The 26,868-nt window shown below is 38.4% G+C and overlaps 1 protein-coding gene across 1 annotated transcript in view; it reads left to right on the top strand.

The window, feature by feature from the left end:
• Positions 1 to 1,325: 1,325 nt before the first annotated feature.
• LOC128791311 (rap1 GTPase-GDP dissociation stimulator 1-like) overlaps positions 1,326 to 26,868 on the top strand; it is a 29,907-nt gene continuing 4,364 nt past the window's right edge. The window contains 10 exon segments of the mRNA XM_053948858.1: positions 1,326 to 1,412; positions 1,415 to 1,466; positions 13,434 to 13,544; positions 14,398 to 14,520; positions 14,679 to 14,804; positions 16,373 to 16,501; positions 17,652 to 17,777; positions 18,509 to 18,652; positions 22,660 to 22,794; positions 24,392 to 24,517. Coding sequence (XP_053804833.1) covers positions 1,326 to 1,412; positions 1,415 to 1,466; positions 13,434 to 13,544; positions 14,398 to 14,520; positions 14,679 to 14,804; positions 16,373 to 16,501; positions 17,652 to 17,777; positions 18,509 to 18,652; positions 22,660 to 22,794; positions 24,392 to 24,517 — 1,159 coding nt within the window.

Genomic DNA, 26,868 nt, shown 5'->3' with positions numbered 1-26,868 from the left:
TATCTGTAAAAAGCATTTTTTTCTGGATGTGACAATGCAAACATAATGCAATACACACAAGAATTTTCCCCATTACAGGATGTAAGGTAGCAATCTTTACCTTAGGACTTTTATTTTCCAATTCATATGCAACTTTGCAGGACATGTCATTTCAATGGGAAAAAACAAATTATGCCAGAGGGAATTCAGCTCATCCTCCCTCTCCACAAGCCCAGCCAAAGGGACCGGCTTTTTAATTATCGAGCAAGAGACAGTAAAACATCTCCACCTCCTTTACAGGATCCTCAGGCTCCAAACTCATTATCAGATTGCTTTTTAAGAGTCAGCAAATTAAACTCCCTCCAGTGTTATAACCACCACAGTGATTATAATTCCATGGTACAGTGAAGTTTTAGGAAGCTACAGACTTGGAGCCAGTGTTACAACCACAGACTGCAACACACAGCCCCCACCAAGCAGCACCACACTGGGAAGCTCAATCTGCTTACTGGAACAATCTTTAAATAGTATTAACTGGCAGACAGCATTTCCTCTAGCTCAGGCTGCAGCAACACTAGGGGGTTGTAATGCATCCCAAATAGAACACAGCACATGCTTCGTAAGCTGTCCTATAACTGGCTCTTATTTATTAGAAATTCAACTCTCCCACAAAGTGGGTTTAGAAAGGCAACAGGGGAAAAAATATTTTATTTTTCAAACTATTATTTTCAAACTATTGCTTCAAAACCAGCAATATTTTATAACCATTTATTTGAAAAGCCATGCTTTTTAAAATAACCATTACAAAATAATAATGGAGAATATTTCAGAAAGCATTCTACTTGATGAAAAGCAGTAAGCCAGAGATGGCACCTTCAGGTTCTAAAGTTTCCTTTACAGGAAAAAAAAAATCCTCTTTTATATTTTAGTCACAGACTTGACAGATGAGTGTAAAGGGCTTGGACCATTTCTCAAGTGCTTGGCACTTGCCAGGTGAGGTCCAGGTAAGGATAAAATTTGGCTAGACTTTAGAATCAGCTTCTAGGAACACTCTTAAATCTGCCTGTAAGTAGATGCCAATCATAATCTAGTCTCTCTTGGAACTCTGTCCCTTATTAGATTCAATAATCACTCTTCTGAAAGACAGTAAAGGGAAATTCACTAAAAACTGTTTTGGAGATCTGAAAGGATCTCTCCCAGTGTGATAATTACTATGTTTCTATTTCTGTTAATGACATCTAAGAACTGGAAACAAAAGTAGTGGTGGAGGATTAAGTAATTATGGAGTATTAGATGCATTTGAAGAGCAGGGTCACAGAAAAAGGCAGGAGGAGGAAAGAGTGAGCATGCTGTGGGCTGCTTATCAGCTTGAAAGCCATAACATATTCCCCCTTACTCACAGTGTGGTAGCTGTAAAGGACACAGACTCACAGTACAGATCAGCTGTTCTTTATTGTTCCCATTCTGGAAAGCTACAGCTTTTATGGGTAAGTAAAGCTCTTGTTAACTATAGATAGATACAATCTCTAGTCTGTGCTTAATTTTCTCTCATCTACAAATTGCAAATGTATGTGACAGAAATAGAAAACTAATTTAGGCTCGTTTAAATATACAAGTGTAGTTCTATGACAAATGCAATACTATAGATGACCTAAAATTCTTCTCTCTTCTATTTCAAACAATATTTAACATTTAAAGTCACAAGAAAATTAAGGCTGGTTTAAAGAAACTAGTAAATTATAAGAATGGCAATGAAAAGGGAACTTAAAGCACTGGAAAATGATGAATTCTTATGAAATTTAAGTATTTGAAAGCAAACTGAAATTCATTCTTCTCTACTGACAGTACAACATCCATCAAAGCCAATATGCTCACATGTGCCTCTGCATACATGCTGCACTTTGCCAAGCACTACTGGGAGGACTGGAGCTGCATTTAGGTGGTCCAGCCTTTGAATATGCTTCTTTATGATTCAACCCTCAGCACAGGGAAAGCTGGAGTACAAGCCCTTAGCTCTGACCTTTCCACGTGAAAGGAATGCCTTTTATACTGGATTTAAAATATACCTTTGAGACTTTAATTTCCATTAGTCTCCAGATCATTCCAAGGTATTGGTTAACTGGATCAAAGGGTTCAACCTTCCACCTTCATTCACGTGATGGCAACTCACATCACAGTTGGACCTCATGACATCAGCAGAACTAATCTTAGTAAGACTCAATATGTTTAATGGTGAAATAATCTCTCTTTAAGAGCAGTATGACAACTGAGCTGCTATTTAGAGTAATTACCTTCCTAGTCAATTAAATGATTATTCAAATAAAGTTAAGCATTTCAGTAGTTTTGGGATACTGATAAAAAAGCAGGTCAAAATTTAACTTAAAAGCACTTTAAACAGCTAGAGAGATGGGCACAAAACATAAGTGGACTAAACTAGTATTAGACAGGTATTGCTTCTGGCTAAACCACCTCTACTGTACAGGTCATTTCTATTGCAATTCAGGTGGAGACAGCTGAACTTGGTGGATTGTTTCTTCTACTCCTACATCATTTATGTGTACCTGTCCTACTTTCTGAATGTTCTGCTCAGAAGGCTTATCCTTTTGATATATTTGATGGTCGTGGCTCAAAGTTTTTATTCCCATTTTTGTTCCAGCTTTTTCCAGCCTGATTTTACTCACACAGCACTGTTTCTGCTGCCTTAGTACAAAACTCTAGGCATAATAAGAAATGACAAACAGAATCCCACATACTTCTAAGTACAGGTTTGTCAAACTTATCTGGAAGAAAAAAAAAAAAAAAACATTCCTTCATGTAAAATCATATAACAACTCAGGCAATTTTTAGATGTAGGCTGTGTTACCTTCCTTGCAACTAAAAATGCTAAAGCCAGCCTGGAAAATATTACAAATTCCTTGTGTGTTCCAGTTTTCAGCTTTCCCCAGCACCTTGGCATTTGCTTCAACAGCATTATAAACCCATAATACAGCAATACCATAGGGAAATCCCACAGCTGCTGCTTTTAATACAAGTTGCTTTTCCTTGTTGATTTTAAAGCATTATATCAGATGCACTTAAATAAATCAGAGTCACCAAACTTATTGCTGTCTAGAACATAATGAAAATTCAGCTACTACTCTTATTCTTTAGAACTAGAAAGAGACTGCACCAAAGTCAATAAAGCCATCCTGACCTGCACAGGCTGCAGGAGGGGAGACAGGGTCCCAAAAGCAGTTTTGAACCAACTCTTCAAAGGCTCTCAGCCTCATTTCTGAGGTGCTTTATGAAACAAAGCTCTTGCACTTGAGGAAGGATGAGAAGGATGAAGGCTCATAGCTGGTATGTGTTTCCATTTTTTCTGTTTCTAAGGACTTGTTTGTATCACAGTGGCACCTACAACCTGAAAAGAAAAAAAAACAATCCCCCTCTTCTTGCTCTGTTGCAATCCAAGTAACTTTTAATATCCATTTGCCTAAACTTATTCTTGTGCTTTGGGATCCCTCCACATGCATTAAAAAAACTAAATTATGTAAATAAAACACAGTGCTGCTTGGAAAGAGCTAAATTATCTTTATTCTAATATCAAAAACAAATTTTCAGAGGGAGCTGTTTTCTAATGGAGTTACAATTTAAATTAAGTCTATACAGAAAAAGTACTTCATTCAGGGCCCAGTCCAGGGAAGGACAGTGACAGTATATTGTTGTTTATAAACTGGAATGTGGACTTTGCTATGGTCCTTTGTAGTTAAGAGTACAAAACTATATTCTGTCAAGTCGAAAAACATTTGGGAACAAAAGCAGCTCAGCTTTACTGAAAGATCTGTAGAAAGTCGTTCAAAAACACCAATTCCAGATGGGAAACACAAATACCCATTTAAAAGAAATTACCCCATGTTACAAATTAGATAATATCTTAAGACAATTAGAAATATCAGAAGTATTTGGAATCAGCATTGTTCAATGCAGATGTTGAATCTAGCATCCCAAAACTGTTTTATCCAAATAATTTTATCATTCTTTAACTTATTTGTGAAAAAAAAAAAAAAAAAAGGTAGACAAATAGGAAGAAATCTAGCCACAAAGTAATTCAGCCAGGACAAATTCAGCACAGCAAAAGAGTCTTAGGACTTGCTCAGAGACAGTCCCTCCCTCCCTTTATTAAATGTTTCTTTTTCTGAAAAGCCCCTCCCACCCACTCAGATAATTTTGATATGAATAAAATTAATATTAATAAAATTATTTAGATAATTTCTAATGATTGTAAGCATTTCTGCCAGACAAATAAAAGTGAGATAAACTTGCCAAGAATTTTGAACCAGATAGTTCTAGGTAATGTCAAAAAAGCTTGCACAGCATTATGTAAACATGAATTTGTCCAGAAAAATCTTATTTCAACCTTCAGTGCCCAGGCAACACCAACCCACTCATGCAGCAGAGCTCAAACCTACTCACACAGCACAGGTAACCAGGTCAACGTAATTAAGTTAAAACAAACAAGAAATTACCCAGCAAAAAGAAATATTGGATTTTCAAAATTGCTAAAACCCCTGTGTCCACCTGCATACATTTAAAATCTGATCCTTCTTGCTCTGCTGGGAGCAAGCATAAAAGTAACACTTTATAGATATTGAAAAAGTGATGCACCAGTAAGCAGATTCTGCTGAGCAACTTGGGTTTGGAGCAGAGCTTTAAATTGTAGGTCATATCTTACAGCACCATGGTACTTGCATTAAGCACTGAGAGAGCTTATAAGGCCATAGCTTTTAAAATGTGTGTCAGAATTGAGAATGATCTTTTTTTACAGTACAAAGTCTCTTATATGCATAAAAATATCCAAACACACACACTCGCTAAGCAAGAAAAAAGATTCCTGGTACATCCATTACGCAACCTATTTCAATACTGTCTTCCAAGGATCTTCTTCACATCTCTCTCATTTTCAAATGGGTGAAACGCACATGTCAGGATCATAATACTCAGCACTACAACATTTCAGACAGTGCCACAAAATAATTTTAAATTTAACAGGATTTAAGCAAATTCCCACTGTTGTCCAGAGATCTCTGAGATTAATAAGGTACCTCACTCCATCGGTCATGCAATACTCTTATCTTCAACAGTGCAGGAACAAAATCTTCCTTTCTCAATGGCTTCTTCCAGATCTTGAGTGGAGTCATACAAGCAATTAGCAAGAACAAGATAGGTGCAGGTAGAGGACAAGCTGCAGACAAAATATACTCTTTTGGCATTGTACCAGAGAAGCAAAAGAGAAATGAATGCCCTTTCCAGGCCTACAATATGTCTTTGTACTATAGCTCTTCAAAAAACATTTGTCACACACAGGCAGAACACGCAAATGCTCAGGCCTGTGAGTTTACTTGCATAGAAGCCATCGTTAATTAAACCCTAGAAGTTCAGGAATTTTAATCTGGACAGTGGAACCTTTGTGCTGTGCCTGTTTAGGTGGAGTCAAAGCACAAAAAGCCAATAATTGCATTTGGTTTGTTATTTGTCATCTCTCCACATAGGTCTCCTGCCACTGGGCTCCTGGTGGGGCCTCCTTGCTCTGCCAGCTGTGCCCAACATCCACCTACACTCCCAACAGATTGTTTAGCAGGGAGAGCTGAGGGCTGGGCTGATGCTTTCATATCAGCAAAAAAGGCTTCTGCTTTTTCACAGCTGCTCTTTTGCTTGGCCAAAAAGCCCCTTGTAGGAGTTGTCAGCCAAAGCAAATTAGTGTTTTCTCTGCCATGAAGTCTAATTGGTTTTTTCTCTACTGACAGTTCTTCAAGCTAAATTTAGGGAGCCAGGAAAATTAGGCTGAATGCTATTTGGCTGAGACTACAGCCCACTTCCCATACACACATGATAACCATAGGGAAGGGTTCCTTTAATTCACTTTATGCTGCAAAATTTAAGACATATATTTGATATATGCAGTTGCATAATCAAAGGTATCTTTAGAGACCAACATCACTCAACAAATGCAGAAAACTAGATCTAGTGAGCAAGACAGAAATTTCATTAATTTCCATAAATGAAGCCAATTTATCCCCAGCTGTCACAATTTGTGTGATTGCTTATCTGCTCACATGTAGCTTTGCTGCACTGACAATTTACGCCTCTTTCACAATACATGATGAAATCAACACCTCCTGGAACCAAACAACTGTGAAAGAAGTTGAACTTTGATTAAAACCATCAAGTTTCCTGACCCTTTGTTTATTAAAAAAAAAACCTACCAGAAAACATTACCCAAACACAAATTGTGCTGATGGTACTTGACTCATTGCTTTGAGCACAGCACATTTGTGGCTATTCCTGCAAGCATGACTTCCAGCCTTTGGATCTAGAATATCCTTACCTTGCATAATAAACTGGAGTATTTGGGAGCTCAGGCTCAGCATTAACCTATGAAGCTGGTCTATTTCCATCAGACTTGTTCCCTAAGCACTAAGTCAGTTAAATTATCAGGCATGTAAAAAAACACATACTGGTACACAAGTTCACAACATTGGGATACCTTTACACTAAAGTGAATTTTATCCCCATTCTCCATCCCTCAAAAAGGAGCAAGTTTAATAGAACACAATTAAGCAGCTTTTCATACTCTTCAGCAGATATGTTCTCCCTGTCTGCACTTGGCTGGCTTTATTTTGACTTAATCTCACTGACCTGTTTTAGGTTATCATATTTTTCCTCTTATCTGTTTTAAGTCAGGGTTCTGGAGCCATTTTTCTTGTTGACTCCACAGGGCATAACATCAGCCGCAAGCCAACAGGATCTGCTTTCTACCCACAGCTTTCCCCACACACACTTTTTCCTGTATTCCCTCCTTGGCAGACTTCAATTACCCAAGGATAAAGCCAAAAATCATAAAAATATAGAGTTGCTTTCTCCCACCCAAACAGTCTCCCTTTCACAATCAATTGCCATTTTTTTTCTCACTGTAATATATCAATTTGGGTTACCACCAGAATATCAGTATCTCCTTTTACCAGGGCTTCTGTGATTTCTTTAACTCATTTTCAAAAAAAAAAGCCATGTGTGACACCACATCAAAGAGAGCATTTGTGGCTGTCCTACCTGATTTGTGACAATTAAGAGAATTTTAGACATGGATTATAGAAAGTTTTTTAAATCCTTGTGATTAATAGAGAACATTAATGTAAATATCAGCCAGTCAGGCTTAAATTCCTGTTTTCGTCAGCCTAAACAGTGGCTCAGGCTAAACAGTGAAAATCTCCTTTAAAACCTGCTGCTTTCTCATATTCTTTGAATAGTGAAATGTTCAAAGGTCCAGCCCACAGGATTATAGGCATTGAATACTTTAAGGAGCTCAGGATGGGCCAATGCAGTCCAGAAAGACTGCAAAAGCAATGAGCAAAGACAAGATTTTGGGGACAACACAGTGGGCTGTCCTCTGTTTTCCAGTTCTAGGCAAGAGTTACTTTTAGTGCACACTTATGTATTTCTCCATTAACATAGAGAATAATTACCCATAGTCTAGACCAGAAGAATATTGGGGAAAATATGGGCCTCTTCAGATTCTGAAAGTGGGTGGAAGGAGATATTTCAATTCCCAGGTAATAACAGGGCTCCAGCTTTCTAGGAAAAACTATACTCATACATTCCTGCTCCTTTCCCCCTTGAAGAGAGTTGCTGAAGAATGCAGAGGAACAAGAGTTAAAAACCAGCCAGGTCAGGAGTTGTTCATAATTACATCCCTTTCATCCTCAGGATATTAGTTTTAAATTCTCTCCCCAGGTCCTTTTTAATCTCGTGATTTTTCTCCTACATCTCATCACCCCTGAGTGCAGTGACAAAGACAGAAAATGTATCTTTTAACATGGCCATAAGTGACTTTCCATGGAGACATAGATAATAGCTTATCTGATTTATAGGACAATTTCCTTGCCATGGGTTTGAAAGTCTGAAGAGATGGAGGATCTGTTCCTCCAATACTCTACTTCATGTACCAAGATAAGATAGTTCTATTGGAAAGAATATATGTCAGCCCAGTCCCAAAACAGTTGCACGACTTTCTAGAGATGAAATACAGTAATTCACCACTGGAGAAATTAAAAAAAAAAAAAAAAAAAAAAACCCTTGCCTTGGATTGAATTGTACCTTTCTCCTCCCTTCCCTGGTAACAAAATCAAAAGCAGCAGCTTTTGCTACCCTTGGTTACAGCAAAATGCTATAATCATGTAGCTGCACCACTCACAGCTGGCAGGAATGTATTTGACCTTACAGGCTTTATTTGCTCTTAACACACACACACTCACCAGCCCTCCTGGAGTTCTCCATCCCCAGTTTATACCTTTATGTTTCCTATGAAACAAATTTAATATCACATTCCCAGACAAGGAGACCTGGAGCTTTATTTCAACTACTATACAGTAATACTTCTACTCAGCATACAGGTACATTTATTACCATAGGTTCATTTAGGACATGCCACAACAAACCAGGAATTATTTTATCTGTTTTAGGGAAGAGCATTAAAAAATACTGTGAGAAAGTGGAGACTTAACAGCTACATGATTTTGCAGGCTGCCACACTAACATGAATGCAGGTCAACTTTGTTTTTCACCTTGTTTTTAATTACATTGCTAGACAGACCCAACAGCTGTTTTGCAGTATTATGAGTTGAAATTTTACTTTCTTCAGGCTACATCTTGTGCTTTTAAGCTACTCTTGACCTGCAGAACTCTAGGAGTTTCTCAACCCTAACCCTCATCTGTTACGCAGGATACATCAAAATAGAGACTTGTGTTTCCTGCCCTGGTGATAAAATACATCTACAGAAAGCCACAGTCAAGAGAAGGCCAGATGACAATTTCAAGAAGAAAAAAAAAGGAATTTTAGTTATTTTCTCTCTCAATCCAAAGTTACTTTGCAGCACTTATCTCTAGTCCATATTCTGCAAGCTAAATTACAAACAAATTCAACATAAATACTTTAATGAATTTAAGTGCAATTAAATAAGAGGAAACTTCCACCAAAGAAAATCCCTGTGGAGTTGATTACTGTAAGTTATGAAAGCATACCTGGGAAAGGCTATACAGTGTAGTCTTTTACTGTCATTCTTTAATCATCTATTACCAGAGACATTAGACAAAGCTAAATAGACCTCTATTGTGAATAACTACCTCAATTTTATACTCTGGAAAAACACGTTACCTTGTTCTTCTGTTTTGAATAATGATTATGATAATCTATGGAAGAACCTTCTAAAGTATACTAAAGGTAAGTGACAGAAGAATAAGTTCAGTATGTGAAATTACTGAAGGACAAGGCAGCAAAACACAAGGCATTTGACTGGATTAAGTTGTTTCAAGCCCTCAGATTGGCTCATATAGACCTCACACTGCTCAGGACCCAAATAACCATAAGTAATACCATGAGTAGCATTTATATTAAAGTATAGCATCTATGCTTCCTCTAGAAAAAATGAGAAAATCATTTCTACACATGTGAGCAGCTATAAAAAGGAAAAAAATCAGAAGCCATTGCAGTTTTACAAGGGGCAAAATCAGTTGCTGAAAGAAGGAGATGTATGGAATTCTCTCACTCCCTAAGGACTTTATAGGTCAAAACTAGCACTGAGAATTGACACAGCAGTGGTCCAAGGGATCAAAAGAGCTCACTCCTCGTGGCTCTTTGCCCACTGCAGAAGTCAGATGAAGTTGCTGTGCTACCGCACGTTTTCTGCACTATTGTCTCTGCTCTCATTAGGATGATAAAAAACCAACTCCCACAGCAGAAGTCTGGTTCCTATGCCTCTTACTCAGTAGCTTATGTACAGATTTATGTGTGAATTAATAATCTATGCCTTCAGCTCAGGAAAAATGCCTTTTGTATCTCAGTCTCAAGAGATTTCTAAACTCAGGCCCTGCAGACAATGAGTGCCCATTTCCCTCTCCTCTACAGTGAATTACTGAAGCTGATGAGTGATATTCTAGCAAAAATGCTGATTCAAGAGAACGAATAGTATTCCTTCAGAACATGTTTATTCTGCTAAAAGCCTCCTCAGAGGCCAGGGGGGCAGGCAGTGCCTGCTGTGTGACCAGCTGGCTGGCCTGGCTGGCACCCTTCCAGCCTGGCTCCCCATCGGGCAGTGCACCACACAGCCCCCAGCTGGCCCAGAACCACTTCTGCAAAACACCTGAACAAATCCTTCTGCTTTGCCTCTAGCTCCACTGTGCCAACAATCTATTCCAGCATGGGATGAAACAGAATGTCAGCACCCCAGAATTTTCCACAAAGGAGAAATAAATACCCTTTTCTGGTCAGTTTTAGTCACAATCTGTATATGTTCTACTGCTTTTTCACATAAATAACTGTCTTAAGTGTCCTCTTCACTGCAGAAGCATGGATTTAAGCACAAGGAGTACTGAGGAATCAGTCCCAAGCTGGTTATGTTAATCATGTTTTTATGAATAACAAGCATGATAAAATTCTGAGTCCCTGAGAAAAGGGTTCAGTATTTTAACACTTATAGTTAAATGCTGCTTTCTGTGAGGCTTTTATAAGTAACTCTTCAGTCAGCTACCGCTCATACTACTCATTTCAAAATCCTACAGACTGAAACCAGAGGGTTTTTTACAAGGACTTTGTCATCATGCATATGGTGCTATTCTACTATCTATTCCCTGGAGAAATGACAAAGCATCCGGATTTCTAGTTACCACTCTACTGACCCAATGAGACACCAGGATAGACTGTCCCCTGTTATTTGTAAAACAGCCTCCTCCATCTTAGGAAATCCAATTGTCTTTCCACAGCTTTATAGATCCTAATTAGAAATATTTTAGAAATGCATTTACAAACATCACTATTGCTCTAATTAGAGAACGCAGTACTAGAAGTTAAATGTCAAAATATTTTGGGTCTTGATAAGATGAAAGCAGAATTCAGTAGATAATTCAATCTCACAGGCTTCTAATTTATTTCATGTTGCTTAATCAGCAGCTGTAGCCTTCTGCCCACTCCCACTAGATCTTTGTTTAAGATCAAACCCAACTCAACTGTCAGGTTGCTCAGGTGGTTTGAGTTTCTACTGGTTTTTGTGTAAAAAACCTGCATTCTACTGTACTTCATTTACACAAAATTATTAATTCAGCAGGAGAACTTGACCTGATGAGTTCAGCCATTTTTCTGGAGATGCCAGCTTCTTTAAAGCACAAAAGCAAAACTGTTTTTAAATAACTACTTTTAATTTTTTAAGCCAAATAATTTTTCTTCTCAATAGGCAGTAACAACTTTCAATTATGTTCTACTTCAACTCCCTTTACTTCATCCTCTTTTCAAAATAGCTCAGGACACTTCTGTTCCTCAGAGGTAAATTCCTGTATGCACTGAATTCACATGTTTTCATTTAAAAAAAAATCTCACATTAATTAATGGATATCTTAGGGACAGAAAATATAGTGAATTCACCAAACAAAAATAAGTGATCAATTATTAATCCTTATGAAATAATTTGAGGCATGACTCATGAGTTAGCATTTTCAATGAAACTGTTTGTAAAGCAGAAATGCTATTTTACTACAGTTTTGATAACATCCTACATCATATCCTACTACGCATTAACATCAGTTTTCCAGCAATATTTCTTACATTAATTTCAGCCACTTTAGGTCTTTTTGTTTCCAGAAAGCAGATGGAGGAATCTCCATATTAAAAGGACAGAAAAATTCTAACAAAACAATAAAATAAATGGCAGCTAGCTGCCAGAATTGGATGCTATACTACAGAATTTATAAGAGATTAAAAGATGATCCATCACATCATTAACTGTGACATGCAGAATATCATTGAGATCACAACAGCATTAATAAAGTTGGAAGCAATAAGAGTGGGATGAGTTTACAAAAACAGTTTCAAGGAATCTGGGAAATTAAAATGCAGAAGTCTGATCTCTGCACAGGTAAATTGTAGGATTACAGTAAAGTGCAGAGATACTAAACACAGACATGATGAAAAAGGACAGTCTCTCTGACTTTTGTGGAGGTGAATCTCCACAACCTGTCTCAACCTGTCTCCAAACATATTTTTAAGGAGCTGGTAAGAAGGTTAATAAAGGAGATACTGTTAATGCATTTCAATTTCTACAAACCTTTCAATAACCTTTATCTAAGTTACCTTGGGATATGAGAGATGATTATCTGATGAAGACTGAAGAGCTGAATAAAGGCTACTTTTACAATAGAAAGCCAAAATTATTAGAGGTTACCTTTGCTGTAACCTGTGTAATTCAATATATTCATAAATGACCTAGAAATAGCAGAATGGTAAGGAGTTGTTTTATTATTTGGAGTACTCAAATTTTACTGTAGAGAACTGCAGGAAAATCATATCCTGTGTGACCTGGGATAAAGAGGCACATCAAGCTCAGTGACTGCAAATGCAAAACAACCTACATGGGGAAAAGATGGCCAAATTATAAATGATGGTGGGGTTTAAGTTACCTCCCACTGCCTGGAAGATAATTTTGATTAACTGCACAGAAGCCATTCTCAAATGGACAAAGAATTAACAGAGTAGAAAACAAAACATGACAATCTCTGTCTGAATCCCAGTCCATCTGAGTTTTGAGAACACTTTCAAATTCTAGATCCTCATGAAGTATAAAAGTGAGTTGGAAAAATATTAAGGCAAGTTATCCAATAAATAGTAAATACTTAGTAAATACTAAGCAAATTGGCAGAGGAATTACAAAGGAGGACTATAATAAAAATCCATCTCATTATGACAGACATGGACGAGCTAATATATTGTAAAGGATAATTCCTTTCTCTTACAATAGCAACTCAAAGGCCATCAACTTTGACCTTTCTGGTAAATATTTTAAAACAAAGGGAACTATATTCCTCTTACAGCAGTGAAACTGTGGAACTCTGTGATATAGAGATAAAAATTATGACTTAACCTTTAGAGATAAAAAAATCTGAATTAAAGTTGATCAACATGTATTAGATATATATTGATGTAAATACTAGGTATGTTTCTAAAGGCCAAAGTTGCCAGAAACAAACCTCATTTGTTTCTTGCATTTCAGGGCCTGCTACTGGCCACTGCCACAGTAGATAGTTGAGCTGCAAGTACTGTCTTTATCATAAACATATATTTAGAAATTACAGGCTTGATGTGGGTCCTGCAATTATTCCTCTCTCCTCCCCACCTCAAACTCTGCTGCAGTTATTATATGTTAATTTCTGTTTCCATATAGAATTTATCCCTGCATGTTTATGCTTCCCCAGAGCTATGTGCTGTCTGAGAAGTGACCACGCCTTTGACCTCATGCTCTTGAAATAAATGAGCTATTTTGATCTTCACCCCTCAGGATTTATTTTATACTAAGACATTAGCACTGAAAAGAACTAGCACAAGGAACTGAATATTTTCCCAGCTGGCTCACCAAAGTTTTCTATCCCATTCTGTTTAGAAACCCTGAATAAGCACCTGGAATACCTTGGGCTTTGTGGAGATGACACAGAAGCTGAAGATCAGATCCTTGAAAGTTTGAATGGGATTCTCCTGGCTATTACTGAAGATAGTTAAGTATTACTCTGGATCACCAATTAACCATTTGCATAATTCAAAAGAATTCATGGCAGGTTTTGCTTATTGTGATAAACTCTATTTCAAGAAGTGATTGCTGCTGGAACTTAGCTGTTCTCAGACTGTGATGCTTTCTTTTCTCTCCGTATAAAACTCACAAAATTACCTATGACCAGATAAAGTTTCTGGTCACTAAAATACCAAAAGCTCCAGCAAAATTCCAGGTTTAATATTCTATTTATTATAAACTCCTAGGATTAATTTAAGGTGACCCTACCAGGTCAGGCATTTTAAAAGTAGTTTCTAGTCTACTTATACAAAAGTCCCTAAAGCCTATGCACATTCTCCTAAAATTACATAAACCTGCATTTATTTGAGTCTCCTGGCAGATGGTAATTTACTAGGTTCAGGACAGCTGGCCATATTTTTGATGAAAAAAGGCTAAGGGAATTGTCTGTTCTAATTACTAGTCTAATAAAAGATGCTGTGCCTACCTACAGAATTAATTGCTAGGCCATACCACAGGAATAGCATCTTAATCCCTGACTTCCCATGCCTTATGCAGGCATCCTTTCATAGTCAGAGAGGATGAAACTGTTTTCCTCTTTGCCTTGCCGCCCCTGTTTCAATTCAGCATAAAGCAGAGTAATCAGCTGGAACCACACTTGCTGCAATTCAAGCAGATGACTGTGCCCATATATTCAAACTCAGACTGCCTTTAAGAACCTTGTTAAATCAGAGGTTTGGATCCCACAGATACCCACTCAGAACTCTAGGAAACAGAGGAACACGTGAATAAAACAGCTGCAAACCTACTGCAGGTACTGTTAACACTCTTATCACTGCAGAGCAGAGATCCTTCCGCCTACTCAGAGGGAGTGGGATCTTCCCAACTTTGGCAAAAATCCTGAAGGGCAATCCACGATGTGCAGTGAAAGCAGCCCACGTGCTCTCAGAGATAGCCAAAAATGGTGAGTCATACTCAAATTTTATTACAAGGCACCTTACAGCACATTAGCTTCATGTTTTCGCTCTTGAATTTTGTTTCACGGCTACCAGCTACTCCTATTGCCATTGTTTTATTCCTAAACGGCAAAAGCCTGGAATTCCCTCTCTTTTATCTACACAGAGGACATGAAGAAACCATGTATTGAAGCTGATTTGGTTCTAGCACTGATACCTTTGCTGGAGAGCACAGACCAAGAAATGCTGCTCCATGCTGGGAGGGCCATTGGCCGTATCTGTTACGATAACCGTAAGTATCCACTGGAGAGAATGTGCTTCTCCCTGGCTCTAAGGCATTTTTTAAAAGGCTTTGTAACCTCTAACTCATAATAACTTTATGAGACGTGAGCACATCATGCACCTCAGCCTCCAGTTAGGTATGCAATTCACAGAGCTCACAGACACCTGGCTGAATGCACCCCAAGCACTGCCTGAACTCTGGGCTTCCCCCCTACATTTTTTACTGCAAGTAGCACATCTCTGTCAGAACTGCTTTGAAATCACAAGAGGAGCAGAGCCTCACACATAGCTTAACCAATTTTGCAGACTTGCCTTGGGTCCAAATCCTGAATAGCTTGGACTTCTTCCAAAGTAATAAGAACATCTATAGGGCAAAGCACTTGTTTTAAAAGTGCGTTAGGAAAAAAGAGATAAAATACTGAGATACTTGTCTGTGCAAGGAATAGTCTTCTCTGAGAACCACTGCTTACATGCAGGAGATCTTTGTGCTCCAAATTCCCTGAACAGCTTGCTAGCTGGTCTCACAAGTTAAACAATTTTCATTTACTTGCCCAAAACAGTTTAAGATATTTTTTTAATCTTTATCTCTCAGACTGCCCAAAATATTTACTGTATACTGAAAGTAATATGGAAATTTTCACCCAGTATCTCATATCCATTACACTCTGCCTTCAACCTATCTTCTCTAATCCTTCTAGTGCGGATCTGCACAACTTAGAAATTTGTGGGTTTGCCTCCTTCACTGTTCTTATGAAATCCAAGCATGATAGGTACCTGGTATAGATTCCACTAAGCCCCCTGTGAGTTACAGGTATTGGTCAGGGAATGACAATAGTCTAGAAAAGCTTTCCCCCTACAATTTCATTCCCTGCTCATGTAACTCCTGTACACAGCACTGCTGCAGCATATGGCCATCCTGCACATCTGCTTCCCTTCTGGCAGAGCACAGGCCCAGCACAGATTTGCCAAGACAACTGTGGCATGCTTTAATAAATCCTATTACTAACACAGCAATAAATGCATCACAGAAGAAAAATTAACTTCACCAATTCCCTGTCTGAATTCCAATTGCCTGTGCTACAATAGCACCAGACCCTTCCTGGTGTCTGCCATGCACTCTGTCACATGAGCAGCAGCCCAGCTCTCAGCAAGACACTGCTGCAAAAGCAGTGCCATTGCACTGTTAAGCAACCATCACTGTCCAACTTTGTATCTTACAGTTCTTGGCACCCTCAAAATAATTTCAGATATTAAGCTTTCATTCATTACAAAAGAAACTACAAAAAGAAAGAAAACAGTTATCAGACTTTTCCTCAGAAAGCACACGTGGATGGAGACAGTGGCTTAATACCTTAAGTCAAAGTTGAACCAGGAGGTTTAGGAAAAATCTGTCCCAAAGTTGCATTTCCTCCACACAAATATTAGCCTGGAGCCACCACTAAAACCTTTACAAATTCTAACTAACAGTGTGAGAAAGAACCAGACTACCTTGCTGCTGAGCATCTCAGTTGGACCCTTTCCACTGGTTTAATCAGTTCCTGATTTAACCACCTTTAACACCTCTGCTTCGCTGACCAGGGGGCCTTCAGGAAGAGCTGGTGAAGGTTGGAGTAATCCCATCACTGGTCCGAATATTAACTGACTATGCAGAGACTGAACCACTTGTCCACGTTGCTCTATTGGCCTTGTACAATCTGGCAGACCTTGGTAAGTAAGGTCTTTTTTAAAGTTTTTTTAAGTTTCTGCATCTTAGAGCAAAATATCATCTCCACACTGTCACTGCCTTTCCATGCCCACAGGTTTGCAGGCTTTGTTTGTTTTCTCCTTTGTTTTTGGGGTGGGGTAGGGCTGGTGTTTGGGCTTTGTTTTTAAAACACAACTAATATCTAATCAGGAACTGGCCACAGTTCCTGATCTGGATTGGAGAAATAACTACTCTTTTATGGACTACCAGCAATTACTTATACTACATTATAGCAATTAAGTTTTAACAGTCAGCTTTTGACCCCAGATGAAGAGATGGCATAACTTCATATGATAAATTGACAGTTTAAACTCCTTCAGATTTGGTACATTAAAAGCTTGTTTATTAAAACTTCATTTCTATTTAATAATTAAGTTTCTAAACCTTACTGAAACAGCTTCCGTTTTAATTTACAGAAGTTTCAAATAAAAATGATCTCTCCACGAAATTTGTGGAGACAAATATATTTGCCCTACTTTACACAAGTTGTGAGTAGAAATGGAAGAAAAAGATCGAGTACAAAGTTATTACCACTCTCTATATATGGTCTGGCTAAAATTTGATCTACTGCTTCCTGCATTTAGGGGGATATGCAGGGAAGGGGACATGCTATCACACTGTCACATTATTCTCTAAGGAGGTCTGTCCTTGTTATATCTGTTATATTATTTAATACCATATTCAATTGAAATGTATTCTATGTCAAACAGTGGCAAGCTTTGCTAACACCCATCTTGCAGATGTTTAGGATGCCAGCAAGACTAGAAGCACCTAATCAAGGCAAAAAATATACTGCTACAGCAAACTCACATGTGCCAATTGTTATATTAAATAATCACACTACAGATGGATTTGTATGAGTCAGTGAAATTATGCCAGGATTAATTTGATACCTATGAGGTCTACAGAAGTTACAGAAAACATTTAAAGAACTTTGGGGGGAGAAGGGATAGAGTTCTGCTGTCTCAGTGCTGTCCAAAGAAACAGAAGAGTCTACAAGAACAGAAAAAGCCTTCAAAAACAGTGTCTAATCACTTCAGATCATAGGGAGGTATTTTTAAATGTTTACTCAAATAAAAAAAACTCAAAATCCTGACTTTATCACATACACAGATTCAGCCAAGGAAGCCCTAAGCATGACAAAAGTTGCTGAACAACTCGTGAAACAACTGAGGAGAGCAGAGAGCCATGAGAGGTTAGAAATTGTCTTTGAGGTCCTGCAAGCACTTGCAGAAAATGGTAAGGCTCCTTTTGGTCTGGGTGGAGCAAGGGGAGACTGGGTATTGTACTGGTTTAAAGCCTGGGTTCCAAGTTTGCCATGAGATCCTGCTAACGGAACCAGCAACCCTTTCAGGAGAAATAAACCCAAGAACATGCCAGATCCTGGCCCAAGCAACACGCGAACAGGTGAGACAAGAAAGAAAGGAAGGAGAGAGTACCATTCCACTGCATTTCAGTAGATCCAAAAGACAGCAGATTCACACTTACTCTCCATGGTGGGTAAGAGGAAAGCAGCAACACAGATATTTTTTTAGTTTTAAAAATCAGAACACTAGGTACCGGTTCAATCCCTGTTTGGGCCATTTACTTAAGAGCTGGACTCACTGCTCCTTGTGGATCCCTTCCAGCTCAGAATATTCTGTGACTCTGTGAAGATGCACACTCTAAGCAGAAGTGCAACTGACTGCACTGACACTGCTCCACTAAAAATATCACAATATCTGGCACAGATTTTAAAGACGTGAAAGTTCATGACTCGCAACACAAGAAATGTCAAAGACCAATGCAGAAAGCTTTGCTCATTCTGCCTTGGTGTCATCCTAGCTCCAGAAATCTGTTACAAACAAATCCAAAACAGTGACTGCACCTGAAAAACGACTGGCTAAAGTTCAAGGATTTAGCTTTCTATTTGAAATGCTTCCAAAAAGAGCCAAGAATCTTTTAATGTGCTTTTACTGTGATCTCTACAGATACTCTGAAAGTGCAGTTGGTGGATGCAGGTGTGCCAGAGGTGCTGTCCGAGATCCTGCTGAGGCTCCACGGCAGTTCCCAGGCTGAAGATACATGCATTGTGAAGGCTGCATCGGATCTCATTGTCTCTCTGCTTCTTGGAGGTAAAAGGGGAATATTACAGGTCAGGTGCATAAAGAATCAACATCCAAAAGTCTCTTTAGCAGAAGAGTTTCCATTTCTGTTGGTTTCTTTTACTTAAAGAGGGACCTATTCACAATCTCCTTTATCATCCTTGCAGGAATTCTTCTCAGGCATGACACTTTTCATTTCTATAGCCTAAAGCCCAGTGCTTGTGCCTAACTTCATATAAACTTAGTTTATATTCCTGCTATGCTGTACTTTGGGCAATATGGATTAAAAAATAAAATATCAAGAACTGGCCACTTACACTTCATCCCACCACTCTCAACCCCAAAGCAATCAACAACATAAAGGTCTTAACCTTAACAACAAACTAAGTCATCACTGACTGACAGAACAGCTCAGTTTGGGGGCTAATTATAATCAGATGTGAGATATTCTCTATTTCTCATAACACAAGTAAGTACTTACAGAAGGTTTTTGCTAAGGGCTGTGGCATCATCTCTTAGAACTGTGGCATCATCTCTTAGAACATAGGTACTTGCACCATCTAGACACTTGCAGGTACCAAGAAAGGGGCAAGGCTTATTGCTAATTTTACAAAAGAAATTATAAGGTTGGTTATTCTCTACCCTTCAAAGATGGAAAGCCACTGTTTGTGAGTGCATAGAAAACCAACACTATCAGATTTCACTACTCCTTGGTTCTGAAATAGTTACTTTCTGTTCTGCAGACTAGAGACTTGCATGCTTTTAAGTTACAGATGCTACTGAGACTAAATTTGGGGGGCATAATCGTAAAGAAAGGGGTGATCAAGTATGCAAGCCTCTGCACTTTTTTTTTTTTTTTTGCTGAACCACACTGTATTAGAGTGGAGACTCTGGAAATACTTAATGGCAAATGTTTGTTAAAAATAAAAAACAAAAAAACAAAAAAAAAAAAAAAAAAAACAAAAAAAAAAAAAAAAAAAAAAAAAAAAAAAAAAAAAAAACCAAAAAAAAACCTACACCCCAAAAGACCAAAAACTCACGAAAACACACAGAAGAAAAACCCAAATAAACAAACAAAAAAAAAAATCAACAGGGTTACTGCTGGTTTATGTTTTAAATCACTTTTAGGAAGGGAGGTTTACTCAGACATTGAGATGGGAAGAAATCTCATGATAAACCATTTTATCTTTCAATTCCTATTATAGAAAGCAATGAGCCTTTATACTCTGCAGAGAGGAAGAGATATTCTTATGAGGAGACTCCTGGAAAGCATGCTGTGCTCAATCAATCAGCAAAAGATCCCCCCCACACTCCCTGTCCTATCTCACTGATAGCTACTATACAGGCTTCAAACTCAATTAACAAAATTGCTCAGCTTTCTGCATTAGTAGGTGCTTAATTATTAGAAAAAAATCCCTCACATCTGTCTGAATGTTGGTTTTGGGGTTTTCTTTTAAAGCCAGCTATCATCCACACATCTCTTCACCTCCACCTCACAACCTTTCTAGACTCCCTTTCTTCTTGCCTCATAGCTTGCTCTGAATCTGCCATTGTGCATCATGGCTCTACAAAGGCCACAGAAGTGCCCCCAGTGCCTTTAACTGGCTATTTCAATTTACCCAGTTGAATGGCTTGCTTTGTCACTCACTTTTCTTCCCCACAACAGCATTAGATATTTCATGTGGAAGAAATGAATAATCCCTCTCATGCCTCAGTGTGTGTCACTGATGTATGCACAGCTTTTAATCTGAGAGAAAAAAAATTCTATGGAAATCTGTTCTGAGCATCAAATGACTTCTAGGCAGTGAAAGGATGACAGACAGCTTTTGCAACTATCAAAAGTGGCTGTTCCTATCAGACTTTAACTATGAGCCATTAAATGGAATGTTCTGCTGCTATCCAAGCAAAAACTCCATAGGAGAGAAAAGCAATTTGGAGCTCTGTGACAATCAAAGCAAGGCAACCACTAATGGGCTCTGCCTATTTGCACTTTACTACATGAGGGGAAAAAAAATGTTCTGACATTCTTCAGTTTGAGAGGTGGGGGTAGGAGAGAAATTAAGTTCAATTAAGGTTAGTCTTTATGAAGATCAAAATATTTTCCCTGTAGAATTTTATCAGACCAAAAGAGGTGACCTATTTCTATGGAACCTGTTTTTAAGGAGGACTGGGCAATTTTCCTCATATACTCTGATCTCCAAAGATTAGGACTAGGAAAGAGAGTACTTGAAGAATGACAAGCAAAACCATCAGCTTTAGAGAATATATGCATAAAATGGTATCAAAAGATTTCTGTGTGAGTAGAATCTTAACTATTTCACAGACTGACAGTTCTCTAATGAAAATATCCAACTACATTTTACAAGCATTTGACAAATTCTGATCTAACGTATGTAAGAATACAGAGGAAAAAAGACTACTAAGTGAAATGTTAAGAGATAAAGAGACTAATAGGCACTCATTCAAAAGACAACAGAAGTGTCTATGACTTTGAGGTGGAAATAACATCCCAGCCATGAGAAGTACTGTTGCATACAGTTAGAGATATTATTAAAAAAAAAAAGGCCTTGCTCTGCTGAATTACCAGCTAAGCCTCTAAGTTCCCTTAAGAAAGAAACAGAGGAATGAGAAGCAGTGAGCACAACAAACTATTCTGTTAAGAGAACCTTTTGCATCTGCAAAAAAAAAAAGTGTCTGTCCCATGAGAATCCACAAAGAAAATATGTAAACACCTGGATAAAGAAAGAGTCTTAGCACATAAACACAAGCATTTTCTATCTAATTAACTGAATGGAAAGAAAGTTATGAACCAATTAGAGTTGTACATGAGGTCTTGAAAACTGTAAAAAATGGGCTGTAACATTTGGCTTTTCTGCATTAAGAAACTGAGTCCCATCTGCTTATTACTGCAACAAAGTACTAGAGCTACTTTTGGCCAGACCATGTATTTGCATGAGGTGTGTACAGTTCCACTAATAACCCTTTATTCCAGGTGAATATGTCTTTCTATTTAGTGTTCACACTGTTTTGCCATTCTTAACAAACAGCTTTCAAAAGCACACAATAAGGAATTGTTCATGTGTGTCAGACATACGCTTCTCCTGAGGCATAACAAACTGCATAAAGCAAAATACAAAAAATTATTTTCCAAATGGAAAGTGTCATCATCAAAACACTTCCATCAGAAAGGATGTCATCTACAGCATAGAGGGCTTCCTTTTGTTCTTTAGCAGAATTTTCTCATTTCCTAGGCAAGCTAAGCAGCTTCTGAAAACAAAGCTGCCACCTGTATTGAGCAAATTCTCAAAGACAGGAGGAGAGATCCAGACATGCACTGACAAAATACTTGCAGAGCATTACTGGGCAAAGTGGTAGTTTGTTGGAATGTACAAATCTGCTCTTTCACTGGGATTTAATAAACCAGGTCAACACATATTTTCTGAGCTTCATATGAGTGCAACACAAATAGACTTCTCATTTCAGAAAATGGGTTTTTCAAAAGAGGTAAGAAAAACCTGGTTCTGATTCTTTCAAGGAGTTGTTAATGACTATTTATTTCATAGAAAATAAAGAACAGCAGTACAGAACTAGTAATCAGACTTACCATTGGTGGGTAAGATCCCTGGTTTCACAATAGTGCCTTAAATCAGTAGAATAGCAAAATTAGAGGAGTGTTAAAGATGTCCTGGTGAGAAATGAAAAATGCCACTGGTATTCTACCTCATGTGTAGTGGAAAATGCAGCAGCAGTAAGGGAAAAAAAAGGGACTGGGGAACCTATGGTTTTCAATTTGACAGTGATTGTCCCTTGAAAGCTCTCTCAAGCTAAGCTCCATTGGAGTCTGTCTCAGCATCCGTTTATAGGTAGCTGATATTTGTCTCTAAAGAGCTGAAGGTAACAAAAAACAATGCAAAAGCTATAGTCAAGACATGAAAACAGTCGAGGCAAAGACTCCCTGCATTCTGAATTTGCATCATTCACTTATCTTATTGTGTTTCTTACCTCTCTCACCTGCTTGGTTCTGCCTCTCTCTTCAGATGGCAACTGTCTGCGAATGTTCCAGCTGGGAGTCGTTCACCAGCTCCTGGATCTGCTGGAGAAGCACGTGCAGAGCGGGGACACCTCTGTGCAACAGGCTGCGCTCAGCGCCCTGCAGAGCCTCGCTGTTCCAGGTGCACAGTTTGAGCACAACTGCCTCACTGCCATCCTCTGTACAGATGGGGCATCCCTGCAGCTCTGTCCAATCACCAGTACCAGTCCCCTGTGTTTTGAGGGGCAATTGACCTTTTCCCCCACCCCTGCAGGAACATATATTTGAATAATTCATCAGGACTTCCTCATCTACATAAAGAGTTTAAATATCATAAAGTGTAATCTCATTACTAGCTGCTGAAGTAGTTTCATATTAATAGCACACAGCAGCTCAAGACAAAAAAATCAGAACAGGGTTCATGGCTTAAAAGGCAGAGAATGGAGTGAATACACCTGATAGGGATGTCTAACTTTCTCTTCTATAAAGCTAATATTCATTCATATTTTACAGAACCAGTAAATCTTAATGTTCTTTCAAGCTACATTTTAAAAAGCTCAACTCAGTTATAAAATATCAACATACAGCATTTTGTTTATCTGTTCTGTTCAAGTCTGTTACAAATCATTTTAGATGTTTCCAAGTGTTTGGACACTTAAAATGCTATTCCTACAATATACTTTTCCTCATCAATTCATAAAAATATCTGTATTTTATCTGTAATATCTGTTAGGTATTCTCTAACAGAAACACTTCTAGAAACAAACTCTATCACTTTCAACAATATAATCTGCTACCTGAAAAAGAAAAATGAAAGACACTGAGTGGAAATCCATAAACATGAATTAAATATGGGTGAACACTTGGAAATAGACATAGAAGAACTCTCCAATTTAAGCATTGATCTTAAAAGATAACAGATGCTTATAAAAATTTAAAAGTCATTATGATCTAGTAAAAGGAGTCAGTCTGCCACTGAAAAGCAAGGACATCAAGAGCAAATTACTTAATAGGGTGTGCTTCTCAATTTGCCCAATAAAAGGATGAGGGATATAAGTTTTCTCCCTCATTTCACTGTCCAATCTTCCTCACCACTCCCCCAAAAATATATGCAGAAGATAGGAAAAAGATTGCTCTGGAGGAAGCAGCTTTTGGTAGCACAGTTAAGCAGTATTAAGACTCCTTGCAAACAAGCTTCTGATTATTTCAAGGGATTTACTGCACCAACCACTGGAGCAAAGGCATAAAAATGAGAAGATGAAAGCACAGAAACAAAGGCACGAACAACAGGGCATCAGTGATCTCAAATACAGAAAGAAAATCCATTTCCAAGAAATATGGCTGAGTAAATCACTTCTGCCCCCCAGTTCAGTCAAGATGAGCTAGCAAATAACAGGCTTCCTCATGTGACTGGGCAAGTGGATGGATAATCTATTACAACTAGAAAAAGGAAGAGAAACAACAATGCTGTGTTTTACATACTTTGCTCTGGGCAGGGCTAAGATCAAAAGTAACCAAAACTACCCAGGAGCAGTTACTATCAAAGTTTTAGCCCAAAAGAGAAGTCTAAGCAATCAGGTAGTCCTGACTTAATTTCTGAGCTGGCTAACAAGTTGGACTCTTCACTAGAAGCCTAACACAGCCTAACACACAGTTCACAACAGTTATGTCATATCTACATTTTCAGGTGTTTGTGCCATTACTGAGCCTCACATCAACACCTCTTTCCCATTTTCTAGTTGTCAGCAAGGTTCAGATGCTGGAGGAAGGTGTTGCAGAGCGGATCGAGGCGCTTCTAAGGGCGGAGAGCCCTCCTGTGCAGTTTAAACTCCTTGGAACATTACGGACCTTAGCAGATGGCCAAGGTAGGCACCTGCCAACGTTCACTGGGATCAGCCTGAGCTCCCCTCCTCCCTTACCCTGCAAAACAAGGCTGTGCAAGACTACAGGCTGAGTGTCCTGCTAACCCAATTCCACTCCATCTGGAGACCTTCCAGCAGAGATTACTGCCAGAGGCTGCATGCTTTCCAGACTGTCCCAGTCAGCCTCAGAGGCAGTTGAGAAACAAACCACATGGAATGAATCTGCAGCAGTCAGTGAGAATGGGCAAAGGCCTAACAAGATGTTTTTCACCAGAGATACAGCAGCAAGGCATGAGTATGATGAAAAAGAGACAGGTTTTAGTGGCAAATCACAGGACAGCAAATCAATAAAGAACTAGAGAACGTAAAAGGAATAAAGGGAGCTGGGGTAGAGCAAGGCAGGAGAAATTAATTTCTACCAGTCTTTCTATACATGTTGCCAGTTTTATCTTGCTCATGTGGCTCAAATGTTGAATTTATTTTTCATGTCAATGTTTTGGATTATTTACTTGTACTTCATTCAGTTTAACACAGAGGGGGGTATGCAAAAACAACAATAATCTTTCTGAGCACATCATTGCATTTTGAGAAACATGCACAATGTCAGCATTACATTAAGATATACTTCAATATCTTCATTTATCCTTAGGCTTACTTAGCTCTTACCAGACCATGACACAAAACAAATGTCGTGCAGTTTGGTACTGTCTTTCACATTGCCAGAGGAGCTGCTCTAGAGCACTAATCAGTACTGATTCCTTGATATGCAGGAATAACAAGTTAAAACTAGAATAGTTATGACCATTTTGTGATGGGAAGTGATAACTGACATAGGACAATTAAAGACATCATCACTTCATTAGTTATATGGAAGAGGATAAAAGCTCACTCTGCTACATTCCATGCTGCACTCTATTGCACTGCTGCAGACACCACTTAATATAAGAACTATTTGCATCTTTTATCAAACTAGCATGCAAGATAGAATATTTAGATCTAGTTCTGCTATTAATTTGCACTACTTCCAGTCCAGTGAAAAGCTGCTTTCATTTACATTTCACTGTGGTAGGAAATGAACATTGTGAGACACATGGAAACCTAGCATCTTCTTGTTGTGAGGCTTTGAAAAAAGTCGTTGTAAGAGAATTTCTCCAAAGTTATATCTCAATTGTGATAAGGCATTTAACATTTAAAATTGAGACATCACAGTAACATAGATCTAAATTATCAAACAGTAAATTATCTTTTTTAATTTTATTAATCAGCCCTAATACAAACTTGGAATTTGACACAAGGTACAACTCCTGAATCTGAAACAAATGATTTATCAAAACACAAAGTATAATAAGATATATAGAAGACTCAATGTTTATCCATTCCTACCTATGAACACACAATTCTCCCACTTTTAATTACCTTCTATTCTATTAAGCTAACATTGCCTTTAATTAACTCAGCCTGAAACACTTATGAACACACATCTACTAAGAAGTCCACACTAAAGTCAATTGCCTTATCTAGTATAAATTCATTACTCTGACTATCAGCAGGCATGCTGAGGCTTACAGACTAGAAGAAGCAGGTTTCTTCCTAACCACAGAAAACTGCAGGCAAATCTGTCAGCTTCATTACTCTAAAGAGTCCTTAAACTCCTGGTTCTTCCACCATTTGGCTTCAGAGGAGCAGAATAATTTGTACACTTCAGTAGCCAAAGGACTTTGAGCACAACTGAAAATTCCATCTTATAAAATGACAAATTTGAATAAATTCTAAGTTAAAAGGTCTTCCTGTTAAGAATAACTGGGGTTTATCTTAAAGAGCTCTACTGCCTGTCAAACTGAGTAAAGAATCTGCCTTTGCCACAAATCTCTTAAACTAGTTCCATCCTCCAGCCTCTTACCTAAACTTCCTGTACTAAGCTGGATTACTGATCTCTGCAGACTAATGAGGAACATCTGACTAGAAACAAGAGTCTTGTGTTACAGGAGATAACAAGCAGGTAGCTCTGCAATGCCCAGTAACTCGTCTCAAAACAAAGTATGCCAGCTAGGCTATAAGCTCCCAGATTCCTTGTGGGATTTTGACCTGTGGACTGTTCCTTAGCATACTGGACAAATTAAAAAGCAAGTGTATGTACTTCATCATCTCCCTCCCCCAAAACAGACAGAGCATAGGCTCACTTACAGCTTCTGGAAAATGTCCAGAGCAATCGTGGTTTATTGACACTGACCATCTGGTGCATGCTCCATCTGATTCTTCCAGCATATCTCAAAAGAAGTGCACAAAGAAAGGGACAGGTAAAGGAACAGGAGCAGGGTGAGGCCTCTATCAAACCCATCCCTTCTGTTACAGAT

The sequence above is a fragment of the Vidua chalybeata genome, chromosome 8 (assembly GCF_026979565.1).
Source record: "Vidua chalybeata isolate OUT-0048 chromosome 8, bVidCha1 merged haplotype, whole genome shotgun sequence".
NCBI classification, from domain to species: Eukaryota; Metazoa; Chordata; class Aves; order Passeriformes; family Viduidae; genus Vidua; species Vidua chalybeata.
Note: the sequence above shows the minus strand (reverse complement) of the source record. Positions and strands in the feature narration are given on the sequence as shown.